Source organism: Bufo gargarizans, chromosome 1 (genome assembly GCF_014858855.1).
Source record: "Bufo gargarizans isolate SCDJY-AF-19 chromosome 1, ASM1485885v1, whole genome shotgun sequence".
Taxonomy (NCBI): domain Eukaryota; kingdom Metazoa; phylum Chordata; class Amphibia; order Anura; family Bufonidae; genus Bufo; species Bufo gargarizans.
In genome coordinates, this window is record NC_058080.1 from 158,233,836 (window position 1) to 158,254,345 (window position 20,510).

At 42.6% G+C, this 20,510-nt stretch overlaps 1 protein-coding gene across 1 annotated transcript in view; it reads right to left on the bottom strand.

Moving 5' to 3' along the window:
- The window catches only part of TLL1 (tolloid like 1), a 136,698-nt gene that overhangs the window by 48,945 nt on the left and 67,243 nt on the right, over nucleotides 1–20,510 (bottom strand). Inside the window, exons 3-5 of the mRNA XM_044296618.1 lie at nucleotides 13,413–13,523; nucleotides 2,617–2,697; nucleotides 2,325–2,477 (exon numbers count right to left, since the gene is read on the bottom strand). Coding sequence (XP_044152553.1) covers nucleotides 2,325–2,477; nucleotides 2,617–2,697; nucleotides 13,413–13,523 — 345 coding nt within the window. The remainder of the gene's footprint in view (nucleotides 1–2,324; nucleotides 2,478–2,616; nucleotides 2,698–13,412; nucleotides 13,524–20,510) is intronic.

Here is a 20,510-nt window from a genome sequence, read left to right on the forward strand (position 1 = left end):
TCCACTAAATGCCCATTGTCCCCTTCTATAACCCACTTCCCATCTACACTATCTAACCCCTTATTAGTATGACCTCCCCCCCTCCCTAGTCTAAAAGCTCCTCCAGCCATCTAACCATTTTTTCCCCCAGGGCAGTTGCACCCTCCCCATTAAGGTGCAGCCTGTCCCTACTGTAGAGCCTGTAACTGACCGAGAAGTAGGCCCAGTTCTCCATTAACCCAAACCCTTCCTTGACACTTATTTAACTCCCTAAGCTCCCGTTGTCTCTAGTCACGCTCATGGCTCTGTAGTATTTCTGAAAACACTACTTTGGAGGTTCTGGACTTGAGCTTCTCACCTAGTTCCCTAAAATAGTTTAAGGACTTTCCATGTCTCCCTGACACTGTCATTGGTGCCAATGTGTACCATGACCGCCGGGTCTTCCCCAGCCCCACCCAGCAATCTGTCAATCCTATCCTCAATATGACAAACCCGAGCACCCAACACAATGTTAGGCGGTCAGCCAGGGTCATCTGTCGCAGAGACCGTGAACGCCGAATAGAGTCCCCTACCACCAGCATCTGCCTGACCTTTGCTGCACTCCTTTTCCCATCCTTCCTGCAGCCTCCCTGGCACTTTTCCCCTCTACCCCTTCTTCCTACATTAACCCAACTGCTCACCCGATCTTCCTGATCTTGCCCTCCTCCTACCTACATGTGATACAGAATGGGTTAAAATAAACTATCCCCACTGCAATCCTTAAAAGGTCAATTACTTCAAAGGGTTGTCTCAATACAGACAATAGAGGCATATCCCTAGGATATGCCCCCATAGTCTTATAGGTGGGGGTCCCACCGCTGGAAGCCGCACCTATATTGAGAACAGAGGCCTGAAGGTGAAGGAGGGCGCAATGCGCATTCGCAGCCGCCCTCCGTTCATTTTCTATAGGGCCGGCGGAAATAGTTATGCAGCCAGGTCCCCCCCCCTATATACTATTTCTGCAGCCATGTGTCCTCTCAAAGGAAGTTAAAAAAATAACCAGAAATACTCGCCTAGTTCCTCACGATCCCAGCTCCAGCACAGTCCTCCCTAGCAGCAGCGCGGCGCACAGTTACACATCGGGCTACTGTGTAGGAGGACGCGCTCACAACTAATCCCCCTCCTGCTGCTACACAGACCAGCAGCGCGATGTCTGACACTACATTGCGCTGCTGCTGGGAATCGCTGGTTGTGCTAAACGGTGGAAAGGGAAGCAGACTGCTTTCCTGCTTCACCATTACCATCAGCTGTCTCTGCGTCCATAGGACTCAGACAGCTGAGATAAGGATATAAAAACATGGGGGAATAGCAGTCAAGCGCTGGAGGTGACAGCCATGAAGTTAGATGATGGGGCCAAAGGGAGGGTTGCTTAGTGCAATACCCATGTAAAAAACTGGCAGGCAGGAAACAGAATCCTTGAAGACAGTAGCCCAAGACATGGGGAAGCCAGGCCACGCCCACCCTCTGCCGGGTAGTGTTAGGGTGGATCTTCACCCAGCAGACGTCTGCAGAGTGTCTCTGCTGGATGAAAGCCATTAAAGAGGCAGAGCAGTGGAGGGTCTAGGCGCAAATGGCCACAAGACTACAAAGTCTTGTCGCCATTTTGCAATTCTAAGTCGCATTGGCGACCAGAATGGTCGCCATCTGGAGCCCTGAAATGTATACATTTTTGGCCTTCAGTAAAAATATCTAAAGTTGTCGACTCAACTACCCTGCCAGAAAAGCTGCAAATTGTGGCACACAATTAGCAACTTTTCTATGCCAAAAAACTGGGTAACAATCGATTGCTAAATTCCGCCCACAGTAATGTTTGGGACTGCAACCACAGTTGGGTTTGGAGGAATGGTAATGACCCTGAAAAATATGCCGTGCAGAATGCTTCCATATATTTCAGGCTTTTGAACTGCACACCCCCTACTACAGCGCATGTATAAAAAGGGACATCAATTCATTATTTTGACTGTGTTCTGCCTAGAATTATGTTGCCGAATTCTGATCTCCAGTATGGATTACTATGCAGCGCTATGTTCACCATGTGTTTAAAGAGGCTGAATTGTGTTGTAGGATTAATGACACCAGAATAGATTGCCTCTTAACCTTCATCCTGGCCATGCACAGGCTGGTGCTGAATTCTAATCTACAATCAATGTGGTAAACAAAACAAGAAAAATAAAAAATAAATGAAGATTCAAGGCAATAAACAAATCTAATTCATTCATTGTAGACTGATCAATAAAAGGTTCTCTCATTTAAAGACACACATAGAAGCATAAAATAGGATTCATTCATAGAAGAATGCATCTTACCAGTGAAGTTGCCTCCAATAACGTATGGAATAACCCCTCCAGGCCATATTCTCTCTGTGCGTGATGTAGCAGCTCTGGGAATTCTCCTCTTCTCACTTTTCCCTGAGGGTTTCAGATCTGCTTTTTCACCCGTTGCATTTGTGTGCTCGTAACCTACAGTGAATGGACACGTCCATTATAGAAATAATGATGTGTCAATAGCTTAGAACAATGAGTGTGTACGGCACTATTAATGCGGCTTTAAAAATACTATCATGCTGCTTTAAAAGGCTTATATAAATAGTTGGAATACCAGAGCCAAATCTTCTTATCCTGTCTATAAGCTGATAGAGTGCTCCTTTTTTTTTGGACAGTTCATGCTCTTCAAGGCCACCTTGAAAACAAAAGAAAAAAAAAATGTTAGTATTGCTTTTTTGAGGTCACCTACTGATCTTCAACCGTATTGCTGTTAACTACAAATACTATAGACGAGACTTATAAGGAAAGCTCGCTTAGCTCAAGTCATTTTTAATCCAATTTCCAGATCCCACGCCAAGAACTCTTGCTTTTTTCCCCCCGTAAACAAGTCATGTCAATGACATCATTAAATTATTATCTGAAGTGTCTCTGCTCCTTGTGACCTTCACATCTTTTGTACCATATTGATTGGCAGCCAGACGCTTTGCTTTCATCTAGATTACATACTGCTGACTGTTTTCATCTTCTGGTAATGAATTTTTCCCAACAAGGAGCCATTATGCCATCTAAAAAAAGGACACCCAAAAATGCAGTGTACAAACATTTTTTGGGGGTTTGAAATGGATCTGCAAAACCACATCCTTTAATCACACTAGAACAGCACAGCTATAAGGTTGTGGTGTCTTGTAACAGGATCTCAGAGGCACTCCTGTGTCGCGTACTAATCAATAACCCAGAGCTTCTCAGATACAACTGAAAGCGCTAATGAAGGAAAACACAGATATCCTTTACTTTACAAGCCTAATAGAAAAATGGGTCATGCTAAAAATCTGGAACCTGCAATAATGCATTCCAGCCACCACGGACTAATTACCGGTACTTTTCCAAGAGTAATGGTCAAACTCCCTAAACAATAGAAAGTTTATAGGTCTGCAAAGCCGGGTACGTGTGCAAGAACTCCCAGCAATTTTTTATTTTTCATGTAGCACAATCATGACCAGCAGTGGAAACTGCAAGTTTTTGGGGTTCGGCCACAGTGTACAATTAAGACCTCAAGCACATGCCCGTATCAGTTTTGCAGTCCGCAAATCGCAGATCTATATATCACGGATACTAGCCAAGTGCATGCCGCCAATTTTTTATTTTTTTTTTAACTTCTGCAGAAGTGCCCTATCCTTGTCCACAAAATGGAAAAAATATAGGACATGTTCTATCTTGTTTCGAGGGGCCGTAGAACGGACTTGTGGATGCGTCCAGCACTGTGTGCTGTCCACATCTTTTGCAGCCCCACTGAAATGAAAGGATCTGCATCTGATCCGTAAAATATGTGGATCGGATGCAGACCGAACATACGGTAGCGTGAATGAAGACTTACCGAAGTCTTCCATATACAATTTTTTTTATGATCACCAATTTGGATCATCAATAGTGGTGCAAGTGCCTGTGCATGTATGTGCACTGTAGCACAGAAACGAAAGTCTCAATGACTACATCACCTGTCCTTACCCAATCAACTACCTGACATATCTAATACCTATATCAATATAACAAATCTATATAAAACTGCTAATACTGATAAAATTACCACATTAAAAGAAACAATGTGTACTAACAGAATCGCCAGGAAAGGGATACATACTGTCACAAGAAACCAAGTTGAAATAATTATGGATAAACAAGAACACTTCAAAAAAAAATTTGCACCTTGCTACACAGTACATTCTATGATGTTAGACAATTGGGACAATAATGGAGACCCATAATCACGTTATATCTACAGATTCTAGAAAAATACAGTAATGAGTAACACAGGAAGGAAAACTCAAAGCCAAATATCTACCTACAGACATGTACCATATATATGTATATCAAGATGTACACAGTGCATCAATCAGTGGAGCAGTGGGAATCTAAAAATGGCTGTAGGTTCTATGGAGCTCAGCAACATCAAATCGGTGTCTGAGAAATAATTCTGCATCTAACTCCTCAATGAACAAACTGCCTTCTTTTATTATAGGCAGTCGCAAATTTCTTGTCCTCACAAATGCAATTCTTCAAACATTTTTATCCCATTTATGGACCTGTTTTTTTCTGCAAACATTTAACGTCAATGACTGGTCCGCAACAGCTTTCAGCACTGAAATGTGAATTCACGCCTCGCCTGTCAATCAATCAATCTTATACAGAATTCGATTGAATAGCAGCACACTACCCTGTTAATTTTGGGCAAATGTGTGCAGTGTTCTGGAATTTCTAATGACTACAGAATATTCATCTTCACGGCCATGTTTCTCGTCTAAAGACAAAAAAAGCCAATGAATTCTTAGTATTAAGAGAACGCAAGTTCTGCAAGGATACACATGTATGGTTTTACAAAAAGCATAGGTGTTACCATTGTCCATCAGATTTTCTCCCGTTTGGTAGTCTTCATAATTACAGTATGTAAGATTTGCTTTGAGCAAGCTATTGAACACTACATGTTCCAAGCTGAGAAACTAAAGATGGCCATGAACATAAGGCTACTTTCACAACTGCGTTCGGTGCGGATCCGTCTTGTATCAGTTTGCATTATTCTTAAAAAAAAAAAAAAAGTCAATGGGGGACAGATCCGTTTTCAATTGCACCATATTGTGTCAGTGAAAACTGATCCGTCCCCATTGACTTACATTGTAAGTCTAGACAGATGCGCTTGGCTCTGCATCGTCAGGCGGACACCAAAACGCTGATAGCAGCGTTTTGGTGTCTGCCTCAAAAGCGGAACGGAGACCAAACGCAGCCAAACTGCTTCATTCTGAGCGGATCCTTTTCCATTCAGAATGCATTTGGACCAAATTGACCCGTTTTGGGACGCTTGTGAGAGCCCATGACTGATCTCACAAGCGGGCCCAGAAACGCCAGTGTGAAAGTAGCCTTAGACAGGCGAATGCCTACCATGCAAGTCCCACCCATAAGTGGGCAGCCCTGTTTGGGGGGGAAGGCATTCTTGGAGGAAATTTCTTACATTCCACAAAATTTTCCAGCTATAATTTTTAGTCAAACCTGTGCTATGAATATTGACTAAATCGGTAATAGAAACATTTTCTATACCTTTTAAAAATGTAAAAAGGCGTCTATATAGTTCTACCTAAAATCAATGAGGACTCCGCATGTCATCCTCCTAACTACAGTAGTGTAAGATATAATTAGTTTTGGTAATAAAAATGCCAAGTTGTACTGTTACATAGGAGTAGGTCACCACACATGATAAAGGGATCATTATACACTTGTGACCGTGTCAACCAACTTGTTGTGCCACTAAGGCTACATGCACACGAACATTGTTTCAGTGTCTGTTCCGTTTTTTTGTGGATAGGATGTGGACCCATTCATTTCAATGGGTCGGCAAAAAATGCAGACAGCACACTGTGTGCTGTCCCGCATCAGTTTGTCCGTTTCGTAGCCCCGCAAAAAAATAAAAAAAATATATAGAACATGTCCTATTTTTGTCTGTTTTAGGCATTGTTACAATGGATCCGAAAGAAAAAAAAAAAAAAAAAAAAGCCATACGGATATCATGTTTTTTTTTTTCTTCCAAATTCGCAATTTGCGGACCACAAAACACATACGGTTGTGTGCGTGTAGCCTAATATAAATGTATACTGTCCAATAGTTACCGCTGTTGTATCACTTTCCCCAAATTCCAACATCTATTAAAACTGCCTTATCAGCTATCAGCCTACCACTGCACTTTGTGGTTTAGGTTACGTCCAGCTGTGGAACCTTGCAATGGACGTAGAAAGCATCATTCATAAGAACAAGGGCTGGTTAGTGTCACATGACCTGCTGATGTCAGGACATCTCACTGCCCCAAGGCATGATGGGACAGCAGACATGACAAACCAGCAAGTAGGACTCAAGCATAGGAGATGAGAAAACTACAAATGAGGTAAATAAAAATATTAAAATCCAAGGAGGAATGGGAGCTAGTTATTGATTAAAATAGACTTCAGAATTAAAAGTATTTTATGGCACAACCCTTTTAAAGAAGCATTCACATAGATCAGGGGCCTTAGAGGGCCAATTGGATATTTGTAACATCGTTTGCGGGCCATACAAAATGCTCAACTTCAAAATTTGACTGCTATATTTTGTCAAACGGGGGGGGGGGGTCCCAAACATTGTAGACAAGGTCCCAGATGAGAGTCGTCCATGTGTTCAATACTGGATGTTATTGATGGCCAGCTCCATGATGAATCCCAGCACTCGGATTAGGTAGTCCTTAGGCTCGGACTGGCCCACAGGGGGTAAGTTACAGAAATTGCGCTTTAATAAAATAAAAAAATATCTAGAGCACTGTATTTTTGCAGCACAAAATGGCACCTGCACTATATATATTACAATATTACATATAGTACAGGAGCCATTTTGACCAAATATAGCAGACTGATTTTTAAGTTCAGAATGTTATGGTGGTCCAGAGAGGGGTTCACCAGGTTTCACTCTGCCACTGTCCCTTCCTCTTCCTTCACAACTGTCCCTGCCTTTATCCCTTTATCAGCCTCAGATCAGACCCATCCCCCAGCCTCAGATCAGAGCCCCCCCCAGCCTCAGATCAGAGCCCCCCCCAGCCTCAGATCAGAGCCCCCCCCCCCCCCCCCATCAGACCTTCCCCACCCTTAAATCAGTCCCTATCAGACCCCCCAGCATCCAATCAGACAATTAAAAGAAATAAACTTCTCTCCAGCTCTGGACAGAGCTGCCACTTGGCAGATTCACTTGCCCTCCCTCGTAGTCTTCCCGCTGTACTGTGACCCCGACACTGCACAGCCTCGGCATCTATGTGCACTACGTCCTAGGGCTGCAGCTATCGAAATATTTTTGTAATCGAGTACTCTATCGATTAATTGAGTACTCTAATAAAAAATTAAAAGAAGCCTCACCTTCCTGTGCCTCACACAGCCATTAGCATTTTCACTATATGCTCTGGCAGGGGGCCAGGGGCCACAAGAATTGATCCTGCTGGCTGCCAGAGATTCCCCACCCCTGACAGATGAAAAAGGGCAGCCAAAAACACTGAAAACAGTCAGAAGACCCTTTATCACTCCTAGAATATATTTCAATTACAACTATTTGTTTTCTGAATGCATATATGTTTCGATTTTCAACAATTTTTCACCTCTATGGGCGTCACCATGTTGCTTATAGAACTATGAAGCTGCCAACAGCTGCATGTTACATACAGTAATCACTCCAGGCCCCGGACATTCATAGCTACAACATTATGACACCATGTGGACCGTCGCTGCCTCCCAGCTCAGTTTAAAAAAAAAAGGCTTTTTTTATTTCATCCTTTAACATTACACTAATACTGCCTCCTAATCAGCCAGGTCTTTGTTGTCTGCACAACTGAACAAACAAAAGCCAATAAATGCCAAGCTTCAAGGTGCATCACAAGCCTGCAAATGGTTTATTAAGTCCATAAAAATATCTACGTAAGACTTTAAACATGTGTACCTTGAATGCATAACCATCTACATCAGTGCTGCCTTGTCCAAAATAAAATTACAGAGCTAGGCTACTTTCAGACTTGCTCTAGCAGGGTCCGAAAGGCTGTTCCAGCAGGGAAACAGCATGCCGGATCCATACTAAAAGCTAGCCCATTTGTGCGGCGAGAAGTCCATTCCGGCCCCATTCACTATAATGCATGCTGCAGTTTGTCTGCCCGCCTCCGTGTCATTATAGTCACATTTGCTCCGGCCCCATTCACATTACAGTGAATGGGGCCGGTGCGGACTTCCGGTTGAACATATGGGCTAGTGCTAGTACGGATCCGGCAGGCTGTTCACCAAATGTGGGAAAAAAAGTAAAAAGGGGGGCCCCGGGGGAATAATAGTTTTTCACATTTTCTAAATTCTTTTTGGTAACAGCACTACTCCATATCGGTCATTTTGATATCTATTAGATGTACGTGTTATGGTCGCTGGGGAAAGGGCTAGAAGCTGCAGTACGATGTGTGGTGGTTTTTGTTTTTTTTTCCATTTTGTCCTTTGATACTTTGTACCTAGTAGCCCCAGTTACAGGAGAAATACTGCCTCAGAAAGGTTGTACAGGGCTGTTCAACCTCACCAGAATGCTGATCTGGGTCTGCTACCACCCAGAAGCTCATGCAGATTCTCAGGCCCCAGCATTCACATGACCACTGGGACCAGAGCAGGAAGCAGCACTCCTTGATCTCAGTACACATCGCTTTTTTTAGGTTTATTAGCATCCCCGATTTCTCTATTTGAAGCCCTGTCATTACTGACAGCCGGCACCCCAGTCCTGTACAATTAGTGTGCAGCTGCGATCTCTGCAAGGACGTAATAAAAACGTACATGCCGAGAGATGTGCCGTCCACCCAGACGTATATATTCAACGGGCAATCATCAAGCAGTTATTGCATGTCTGTATGTTCCCACCTTAATACAGTATTTAGGAATATTATAAGTTTTTAGGTGGAAATGGCCCATAAAATATATTTTGTGACCCCAAATGCGTCATTCACCACTGACCTGTCCTCAATTTCTCTGCATACCATGTATTAAGTCATACTGATTAAAACTTTTTGTTGGACCAAGATTAGGATGAACTAATGTTTAATCTCAGAAAGAGTTTCCTAAATAAAGACTGTTGATTAGAAAAAGGAGTTTAAAATTGTTGTGAAATTACTCATGAGCAAAGGATGCATTTTTCTAAAGTGACCTAACTGGGAGAAGCACCACATTACAGAAATATGCAAATAACGAAGAAGTCTAATAATTATGATTAGTATGTTGGGAATGAGAACATAATTGTTTTTAAAACAAAATCAGGAAAAATTAAGCATAGCCTCCATGTATCACTCTGGATTTTTTTTTCTCATTTCTATACTTCCCAGCCAGGGCATGGAGGAAGAAAAATGTGGGATAGCTAACATAACTCACATTACTCCGTCTGCTAGCAGTACTAAATAGCTGGCATAGTTGCGAGTGTGTAGTATGCCTGGTAGGTGTTTACTTTACGTACAGGTTAAAATAATATTTCAGATGTGTTATTTTTGTTAACTATAAAGCATCATAAATCCTAGAATGACTTGAGTTTTTAGCCATTACTGCAATTTAGTTGGAAAATGTGGCAAACATGAAATATTCTCAAAAAAATTAAAAAGCTGAAAAAATGTTTGGATAAAATGACAGACTAACTTTTGTTTTGATTGATTTTAAGACTGATCATAGAAAATAAAAGTGGGTTTTGTATGAAGTTCTAATGCCAGGCCACCAATTCAGATTAAATATCATACATGGCATTTACAGCCATATTTTCTTATGTACATTATAGAAGTTATTATGTTGAATATGTGGGCAGAGTTTTTCCAGCAGGGCTGCGCGGGCTTGGATCTTTGAGGTTCAAGCTGGGAGTGGAGGAGAGGCAGAGACTTGAAGCTACAGACAGTCCCAGTGAGGTTCGCACCAGGATGTACACACAGGATGCGGGTCACAGATCGCAATTAGGGCTCATGCACACGACCGAGTGCTGGCCGGGCCCATGCTGCAGACCGCAAACTGCGGTCTGCAATGCACGGGCACTGACCGTGGGGCAGCCTCATGCGATCCACATCCAACGGTCCGCATCAAAAAATAAATAAAAGGAGTGCATGCACTTTTTTTTTTTTAGTGAAGAGGCACAGCCAGAAACACTGAAGTACTCTGTAGCTTCCAATCCGTGCTTCCACACCGCCTCTTCAGGTTTGCGGACCCATTAAAATGAATGGGTCCACATCAGTGATGCAGGGTGCACACGGCCAGTGGCCCGTGTATTGAGGACCCGCAGTATGCGGGCCACAATACGGCCAAGGCGGGGCAATGGCCACGTGCATGAACCCTTACACTGGAGGAATCAAAATGCACTTAGAACTTCATCATTTGACTTATATAATGCAATAAGGTTTGAATAATGGCATTTATTTTTTGTGTAACCAGAAAAGCCATTTAAAGGGGTTGTCCGGGTTCAGAGCCTAACCTGGACATAACCTTATTTTCACCTAGGCAGCCCCCCTGAAGCTAGCATCGGAGCATCTGATGCTCAAATGCGTTCCCTTGCCCTGCGCCAAATCGCGCAGGGCACGGGCTCTTTTGTTTATCATAACACACTGCTGGCAGTGTGTTTGGTGACGTTACCGGTTCTGATGAGCGGGCTTTAGCGCTGCCCTAGCCGTTTTACTGGCTAGGGCAGTGCTAAATCCCACCCCAGGTACGTCACCGGATCTCCAAAAAATGCCTTTGCCCTGCGCTAAATCAGAGCATCGGAGCATGAACTGCTCCGATGCTCAAGTCAGGGGGGTGACTGCCGGGGTGAAAATGAGAACTTGTCACCATAAACTGCAAGGCAATCTGAAGGCAACATGTTATAGAACTGGAGGGGATAAGCGGATAGATAAATCTGGCAGAAAAAAAACACTCAATGAAACTTGTAATTTTTACATTTCAACCTCTGCTCTTTGTGAACTTAAGACCACTCCTGAACACAATCTGCTCACCAGACTGATGACCGACCATCATCTGAAATATGAGAAAGGACATTTGTGGATGAAAGATCTTTTATTCAAATAATGTTCCCAGAAAGATCTTTTGTCCTTCGCTCAGGGTCACTGTATTGGTTATTAGTCGTTCAGACTGGCCATACACATGCAAACTAAAAATGTCTAAGTCTGCATCTGATAAATGATCACTTATTCAGTTGTTCAACCAAGCTTTTTTTCTAATGTGTATGGACACTTCTTATGTCCACATTTCAGAATGACTAGAATTACTATGCAAATGCCCTATATGTTCATACTTGCCATTTATACATAAAACAATGCTGATTTACGTAAACTGTAAAGACTGACCTTGTTGATTATAGCCACCAAAATGAAGCTTTCACTCAACCATAGAAGTTTAAGTCAAACTTTGATTGGTTGCTATAATCAAGTTGATTTTTTCTTTGACTTTTTTTTTTTTTAACAGAGAGCCAAACTTACTGTTTGTCAAACCGTTGTATTGGAAACCCCAGATGATGAACATTTAAGCTAACAGTGCAAGAACAATTTGAGGAGTACTAAAAAGGGTGTGCATGGACAATAAAAGTAGATAGAATCCATAACAATTAAACTAGACTGTAAGGCAGGATTGCAGTGAACCAGATGAAAGCAGTCACAAAAGGGTCACAGTTAAGGCTACTTTCACACTAGCGTTCGATCGGATCCGTTCTGAACGGATCCGATCATATTAATGCAGACGGAGGCTCCGTTCAGTACGGATCCGTCTGCATTAATAACTTAGAAAAAATTCTAAGTGTGAAAGTAGCCTGAGCGGATCCGTTCAGACTTTCAATGTAAAGTCAATGGGGGACGGATCCGCTTGAAGATTGAGCCATATGGTGACATCTTCAAGCGGATCCGTTCCCATTGACTTACATTGTAAGTCTGAACGGATCCGCTCGCCTCCGCACGGCCAGGCGGACAGCTGAACGCCCATTCAAACGGAGCTCACGAACAGACCGACGAACGCTAGTGTGAAAGTAGCCTAACAGAGACACTTCCAGTCAGGGGAGGGCCGTGAGACAGATCTTTTTTAAACAACAAACCTTTAAATTTAGCAAATGCATACAGATTTAAGACTTTTACTCTGTACTCAAGTGGTACTTAGCACTGAACCTAATCAGCCACTCTTCAGATACCAATGAAATTCAAAGTGCAAGGTGTATTAACTCATGAAAACCCTCAAATTTATAATGAATCTAAAGAGGTTTTCCTGGAATTAAGAAAATTTAAATACTTAAAAATATTACTTTATTATAAATCTATTCCCAAATACCTTTCATTAGTTATGTCTTCCAATGAGAAATTGGGAGACGAGACATTATAACTAAATGAAAGGTATTTGGGAATAAATAAAACGGCCGCCATTAGTACATACAAAACCTGTCCTAACCACACAGGAGGACAGGTCACTGCAGAACACTGAGGTAAAGAGCTGCCTCATTCTCCTCTCTGCTCTACTTGTCAGGGATTATGTCCCTGAATACAGCTGATAAAATCTCCCGCTGAATCTCAATGGGAATGGAGTTCATGAGGAGACATGAAGTACAGAGAGGACGGACAGGACAGACTGTGGTAATGGAGACTGCATACAAGTTCTGCTGCTCATTAACCACATCTCATGAACTCCATTCCTACAGAGATTCAGCTAAAGATCATATTAAACTATATTCAGGATCATAATCCCAGACAAGTAGAGCAGAGGATGAGACTGCTCATTACCTCAGTGTTATGAAGTAACTTGTCCTGCTGTGCAATTAGGACAGGTTGTGGGTCTACTAATAGGATGGCGGCTATTTTATTTCCGTAATGATTGCTCCCTAGACAAAAAGAGCCATTATAACTAATGAAAAGGTATTTGAGAATATATTTATAATAAAGTAAGTATTTTCATTTCCTTAAATTCCCAGAGAACCCCTTTAACCAATCATATGTGCAAGTAGCAAAAATGCACTTCAGTATAATAGGCCTTCTACAAAGAAGCAGGTCTGTTAAATAACTCTTACAACATCAAAATCCTTAGGGCTGTTTCACACGAACGGATGCCGTGCGTGTCATCCTCTGCGTGAAAGACTGCCAAGCCGCGCTCTGGACAGCAGATATACATAGCAATAACATGACTGATAATGCTCCGTGCCTCAGATCTTTTTACTACAAAATCACAGTGAGAAAGTTGTCACTGTGATTTTGTAGTAAAAAGGTCAGAGGCACGGAGCATTATCAGTCATGTTAATGCTCTGTCTCTCTGCTGTCTGGAACGGGGCTTGGCTGTCTTTCACGCAGCAGATTACCCGCACTGGATCCGTTCGTGTGAAACAGCCCTTAACGTCTCTTACCTGTGGTATGTCCCAAGTGTTCATTTACATGCTGTGTGAGGTCAATTGTTCGGTCTATTTTAAAGTTTTTTAAATCTTCTTCATCTAAGGCAATGTCTCCCCAAAAGACTTCTAAAAAAAAAAAAAAAAAAAAAAAAAATAATATATGTCAGTAATCATAGAACAACATTCCAATGTGGTAAGAGAAGCTATTGAGTTTAGTACTTAAGACAGATCACCATAAACTGCCATGGTCGTATCAAATGTACAGACATACCCCTTCGTAACTATGACAGACATTCTTGGGATTCTTAGACAATGTTCCCATGGTCGAAAAACTAATTAAAAGTTCAGAAAGAATATGTTTATCTCTTCAGATGAATGTGTGAGCGTGTAAAATTGCAAAACACTTCACTTGCAACACTACATGCATATGTATTAATGTATTTACAGTCTACCGACATTTAGAAACCCAAGAAAGAAAATTACACAATTTTACCATATACAGTTGTTAATGGAGGCACACCACAGGAATACTTCTCAACAGATGTGTACATTGAGGTTCATGGACCTCAATGCATACTATTTATCTGCCCCCCCCAAGCTATCATACTCCCTTTAAAATACTGGTCGCAGGGGAAGTCTTTGGGTGACCACAGGCACCAGGGCATGGGTGCAGCTTCTACTAATGATACTGTTTAACAAAAAAGATTCTATCTATATATATCTATATCTAAAACCTGGCAAATAGCAACCAGATTTCTTTTATTTTAAAATGGACCTCTAAAAAGGAGCTTGAATCTAGTTGATACATTGTGATACATTTCCCCCATTCAGAGATAAAAGGTACAACTCTTGTTTAGGCTACTTTCACACTTGCGGCAGAGTGATCCGGCAAGCAGTTCGACGCCTAACTGCCTGGCGGATCTGGCAAAACATATTTTGGAAAGTTTATGGGACCTGTGCAGAGGTCAGGAGGGAGCTGATAAGCTGTAATATCACCTATTGGGAATCATGGATCCTGTCTTATCTATACAAAGAGGTGATATAATTGAAGGAAGAATTAGATTGACAGATTAGCAAGTGTGAACTGAATAGGTACCATTAAAAAGGTTTGCATCTATCAGACTGAAGACTTAAAGGGGTTATCCCATCATAATGATCACTGTTAAATCTGTTAATGATTTGACAGTGATCATTTTTGTAAATATACTTTATTAAAAAATTCCCACCGATTAGGATAAAATTCACCCCCACTTACCTTATTGTTGTGACTCGGTCTCCCCTGGTTACGACCACCACTCTTCTCCAAAATCCCGATGGTCGCGCTTGCCCAGAAGACTCCTTCTTTTCTCCCGGCCGGTCCGCTCGCTGTCCTGAACGCGCACGCTGCCGCGCATGCGCGACTGTGACTTCTTCCCGGCCAGAATAGTACAGAGCTGCGTACAAGTCACCATTGCGCATGCGCGGCGGTGTGCGCGTTCAGTCCAGTGCGCGGCACGGCCGGGAGAAGACTTCAATCAAGATGAAGCCCGCCCCCAGCCAGAATCCAGGAAGTGAACGCGCGGTGGCAGCAGGTAAGTTTAAAAACGCAAAGTGGGATAACCCCTTTAACTACGTTAGGGATAGAGCTAAAAAATAAATAAGAAAACAAAAAAAAGCTCTATTTAAATCACTGATTAAAATGTCAGTTTCAAATGGCCATCTGCCTCTTTCATATCAAACAGTAGGGAAACCACACATTCACCAAACCCTTACGCTGGGTTCAGACCTGAGCGTTCTGAAATGAGCGCTCTGTATGCGCGATTGTACGGGCGTTTACAATCGCGCATACAGAGACTGGCGTTCACACATTGTCGCGCGTTCCCGAATTTCTATGTGCGGGAACGCGCGACAAATGCCCAAAAAAAAGCTCAAGCACTTGTTTGAGCGTCGGGCGTTTTACAGCGCGATTGTACGCGCTGTAAAACGCCCAGGTGAGAACCATTCCCATAGGGAATCATTGGTTCTTGCCTGCTGTGCGTTTTACAGCGCGTAGGAACGCGCTGTAAAACGCTCAGGTGTGAACCCAGCGTTAAACACACCTTATTCCCGGCAAATAGGCTAGGTGTGTGACTAGTTTCCTAACCTGCATCTTACTCTACGCGTTTCCTTGCGCGACACCGCCAGCCATTCATCAGGAGTCGGCGCGTGTAGTTTTATTATTTTGTTAAATCGGATAAGAGCTGCATGCTTCCGATATCGTGCGTGCAGCTCAGCGTAGCCACCGGCACTAAGACAGCCGCCAGAGTGCGCTTCTTAAGGTAGGGAAGGGGTATAATATATAGCTATAATTTCTCTTCATCTCCAATGTACCTCCCTATATTAGAAATGCGAAGGTGTATACCCATCTCTAATGTACCTCTCTTAGTGGTTGGTTGGGAATCTAACCATGCCGCATGTGTATGCAATGATACATTTTGTGATATCTTTAATTCATTCTTTTTGCATTGGGTTCATGTTTTTTAAACGGGTGTACACTTTACCATGCTTTATATACAATCAGGTCCATAAATATTGGTACAGCAACACAATTGTAAAATGTTTGGCTCCATACACCACCACAATGGATTTGAAATGAAACACACAAGATGTGCTTTAACTGCAGACTGTCAGCTTTAATTTGAGGGTATTCACCAAATCAGGTGAACGGTGTAGGAATTACAACAGTTTGCATATGTGCCTCCCACTTGTTAAGGGACCAAAAGTAATGGGACAATTGGCTTCTCAGCAGTTTCATGGCCAGGTGTGTGTTATTCCCTCATTATCCCAATTACAACGAGCAGATAAAAGGTCCAGAGTTAATTTCATGTGTGCTATTTGCATTTGGAATCTTTGTCAACTCAAGATGAGATGCAAAGAGCTGTCACTATCAGTGAAGCAAGCCATCATTAGGCTGAAAAAACAAAACTAACCCATCAGAGAGATAGCAAAAACATTAGGGGTGGCCAAAACAACTGTTAGGGACATTCTTAAAAAGAAGGAACGCACCGGTGAGCTCAGCAACACCAAAGACCCGGAAGACCACGGAAAACAACTGTGGTGGATGACCGAAGAATTATTTCCCTGGTGAAGAAAACGCCCTTCACAACAGTTGCCCGTCTGACACCAGCAGCACGGATTAGCTAGTGTCAAACTGCAGGGACACATCCCAACAGGAAACACTCACCTAGACCTTCATTGCAAACTGACATTTTAGTAGAAGTAACAAAGGAAGTTATAAGAATAGATGATCCAGAATTGTTACATGAGGAATGGAAGTAGTGACTAAAACATACATGTCAGGGAAGGCAACAGAGCCTCTTTAAAGCATGTCCCAAGGTCACACTGGTAGGAATCCAAGCTCCGTACAAACTAAGGCTACTTTACACTGGCATTTTGGCTTTCCGTTTGGGAGATCCGGTCAGGGCTCTCACAAGCGGTCCAAAACGGATCAGTTTTGCCCTAATACATTCTGAACGGAAAAGGATCCGCTCAGAACGCATCAGTTTGCCTCCGATCAGTCTGCATTCCGCTCTGGAGGCGGACACCAAAACACTGCCTGCAGCGTTTTGCTGTTTGCTTGACGAAACTGAGCCAAACAGATCCGTCCTGCTACACAATGTAAGTCAATGGGGACGGGTCAGTTTTCTCTGACAATAGAAAACGGATCAGTCTCCAATTGACTTTCAATAGAGTTCATGACGGATCCGTCTTGGCCATGTTACAGATGATACAAATGGATCAGTTCATGACGGATGCATGCGGTTGTATTATTGAAGCAGATGCGTTTTTGCAGACCATGACTGATCCGCCCAAAACACGAGTGTGAAAGTAGCCTAAGTGTGGGGGGGGGGGGGGCATGGGAGTGGTAGAAATCTCACAATGAGATCACATTGGCCCATTTTATGTAATCAGACTGGGCTGAAAGGAACAAACAACCAAAAAGATAAAGCTATTAAAGTAAATATGAGTTACTTTCACAGTAAGGCTACATGCACACGACCGTATGTGTTTTGCAGTCTGCAAATTGCGGATCCGCAAAAAAAATAAAAAAAATAAAGTATGGCATCTTTTTTTGCGGATCCGTTTTTTTTGTGGATCCACTGTAATTATGCCTATCCTTGTCCGCAAACTAGAATAAAAATAGGACATGCACAATTCTTTTTGCGGAGCCACGGAACGGACATACTGATGCGGACAGCACACGGTGTGCCGTCCGCGGTTTTTGCGGACCCATTGAAATGAATGGGTTCGCAAAAAAAACGGATCGGACACGGAAACAAAATACGGTCGTGTGCATGAGGCCTAAGAAAAACAAAAATCACAATGTGTATAGCCGTATCTTCATCTCTGAGTTAACGACTACAATCTGGTCTAGAAACAATCCTGGAAGAAATCCAGTTTCACAGTTCTGGAATGTCTAAATCCTTCTGGGTGCTCTTTGCCTTAGGCTACTTTCACACTTGCGTTTGATCGGATCAGTTCTGAACGGATCCGATCATATTAATGCAGACGGAGGCTCCGTTCAGTACGGATCCGTCTGCATTAATAACTTAGAAAAATTTCTAAGTGCGAAAGTAGCCTGAGCGGATCCGTTCAGACTTTCAATGTAAAGTCAATGGGGGACGGATCCGCTTGAAGATTGAGCCATATGGTGTCATCTTCAAGCGGATCCGTTCCCACTGACTTACATTGTAAGTCTGGACCGATCCGCACGGCCAGGCGGACAGCTGAACGCTGCAAGCAGCGTTCAGCTGTCCGCCGAGGCGAGCGGAGCGGAGGCTGAACGCCACCAGACTGATGCAGTCTGAGCGGATCCGCATCCATTCAGACTGAATCAGGGCTGGACGGAAGCGTTCTGCTCCGCTCGTGAGCTCCTTCAAACGGAGCTCACGAGCGGACAGCAGAACGCTAGTGTGAAAGTAGCCTAATATCTATCTTGTCCTCTATGATCCGAATTTGTTATTACTATGGTTCATCTGAGGCAGCAAGGGACTCCACTAGCTCCACAGGCTGAGAAAGGGCCCTTAAAGCCAGTTAATGCCCAAGGTGACAACATACATTAACTAGTAGTAAGCCGATGGCTGAACAACCACTGTGAATGATCATTTGACAGCACCATATACAGTCAACATCTAGCAACCATCAGATTAAAATTTTAAAACAGAGCCGGACTTACTTCCAGATAATAATCTGTAAACTTTTGGCGAGAATGATGTAACTATTTTATTTGCAAATTTTTACAGAAGGAACCTTTGGTCGATATAGTTAGTTTTAAAGAACTTCAAGGGTTTTCCAGGTTCAGAGCTAAACCCAGACATGCCAATTTTCACCCAGGCAGCTCGCTGATTTGAGCATTTCATGCTCCAAAGCTCTCCTTTGCCCTGCGCCGAATCGCAAAGGCTTTTTATGAATATTCAGTGACGTATCGGGCTCTCCATAGGGTAAGCTAGGTGGAGGCTTCTGCCTAGCAGTGAGCCCGGTAACATCACCGGAACTGATGAGCAGGCCTTAGCACTGCCCTCGCCTGTAAAACGTCTAGGGCAGCGCTAAAGCCCGCCCATCAGTGCCAGTGTAGTCACCACTAACACTGCTAGATGGAAGCCTCTGCCTAGCAGTGTGAAAATATAAAAATAAACAAGCCATTGCCATGTGCTATCCAGCACATGGCAAGGGAAAGCATTGGAGCATGAAACGCTCCGATGCTCATGTTAGAGGGGGCGGAGGGGTGAAAATAGGGTTATGACAGGGTTCAGCTCTGAACCCGGACAACCCCTTTAAAAAAGGCTAATGTGCAAGGGCACTGTTAACAGAAAGCTTACTTCTAAATTGTTATTACAACAGTCATTGTAAAGCATAAGTCCATTCACACGTCCGTTGTTTCTTTCCTGATCTGTTCAATTTTTTGCGGAACAGATCTGGACCAGCTCTGTACCCATTTATTTTCAAAAAAAATTAAATAAAATAATAAAATCAGACAGCTCAATGGACCCATTGAAAATGAATGGGTACAGAGCTGGTCCAGATCTGTTCCGCAAAAAACGGAACAGATCAGGAAAGAAACAACGGACGTGTGAATGGACCCTTATTCTGCACTCAACTCATAATAACGTGAGAACAGAACTACGAAATCACAGTGAGAAAGTGGTCACTGATTTCGTAGTAGAGATCACAGAGAGGCACGGAGCATTATCAATCATGTTAATGCTTCGTGCTTCTGCTGTCCGCATCGGGTCTTGGCTGTCATTCACGGAGCGGATGTCACGCACGGCATCCGCTCGTGTGAAACAGCCCTAAGAGATAAAAGTTTCTGTTAATATACAAATAGGACTGAATATGACAAATCGCTAAGTGGTAAAGTAACTAACTCCAACACCTATAAAGCTTTGGACATCTCCAAAGATGATAAATCAGGTCAGAAGACTCATGAAAACCTTTTGGACATTTACTTTTGTGGATTTTAAATAAAAAAACTGATGCATAATATAGTCTGTGTATAATGTGCCAAAGTAAACAGATCCAGGAAACATATGAAGCATATTTAATATTTTTTTTAAATATATTATCCCAATGCAATTGTAAAACCTAACCGAAACCCTTTTCCCATTGTATGTAGCTCTCAAACTTAAAGTGTAAAACACTGGGAAATAAATAATTGAGTACATTTTACTTACTAACTTATTTCTAAAGTGCACCTCTGCAAAAAGATCCATAATTGGGAAATTCTCAACATGAAAAAAATAAAAAAATATGATATCCGATTTCACCTGAGCTTGACAACAATGTGACTTAAAAAAAAAGGAGTATTCCGGTTACCACAAGTATAACTTATGTTTTAGACAAATTCATAATCAATAATTACCCAATATGTAAATTTCACATTTATCGTTCAGTAGTTATAAAAAGTAGTTTTCTTCCTCAGCTACCCACAGTGTTGTTCATAAATTACCATGGCATCGACCTGTAGTTCTGAGCCTTTGTTAGGTCGAGCATGCTCAGTTTGTTGCCATCAATTCTCTAGCCAAATGTCTTGTGAAACAAAGGGAGTGTTAGGCTACTTTCACACTAGCGTTCGATCGAATCCGTTCTGAACGGATC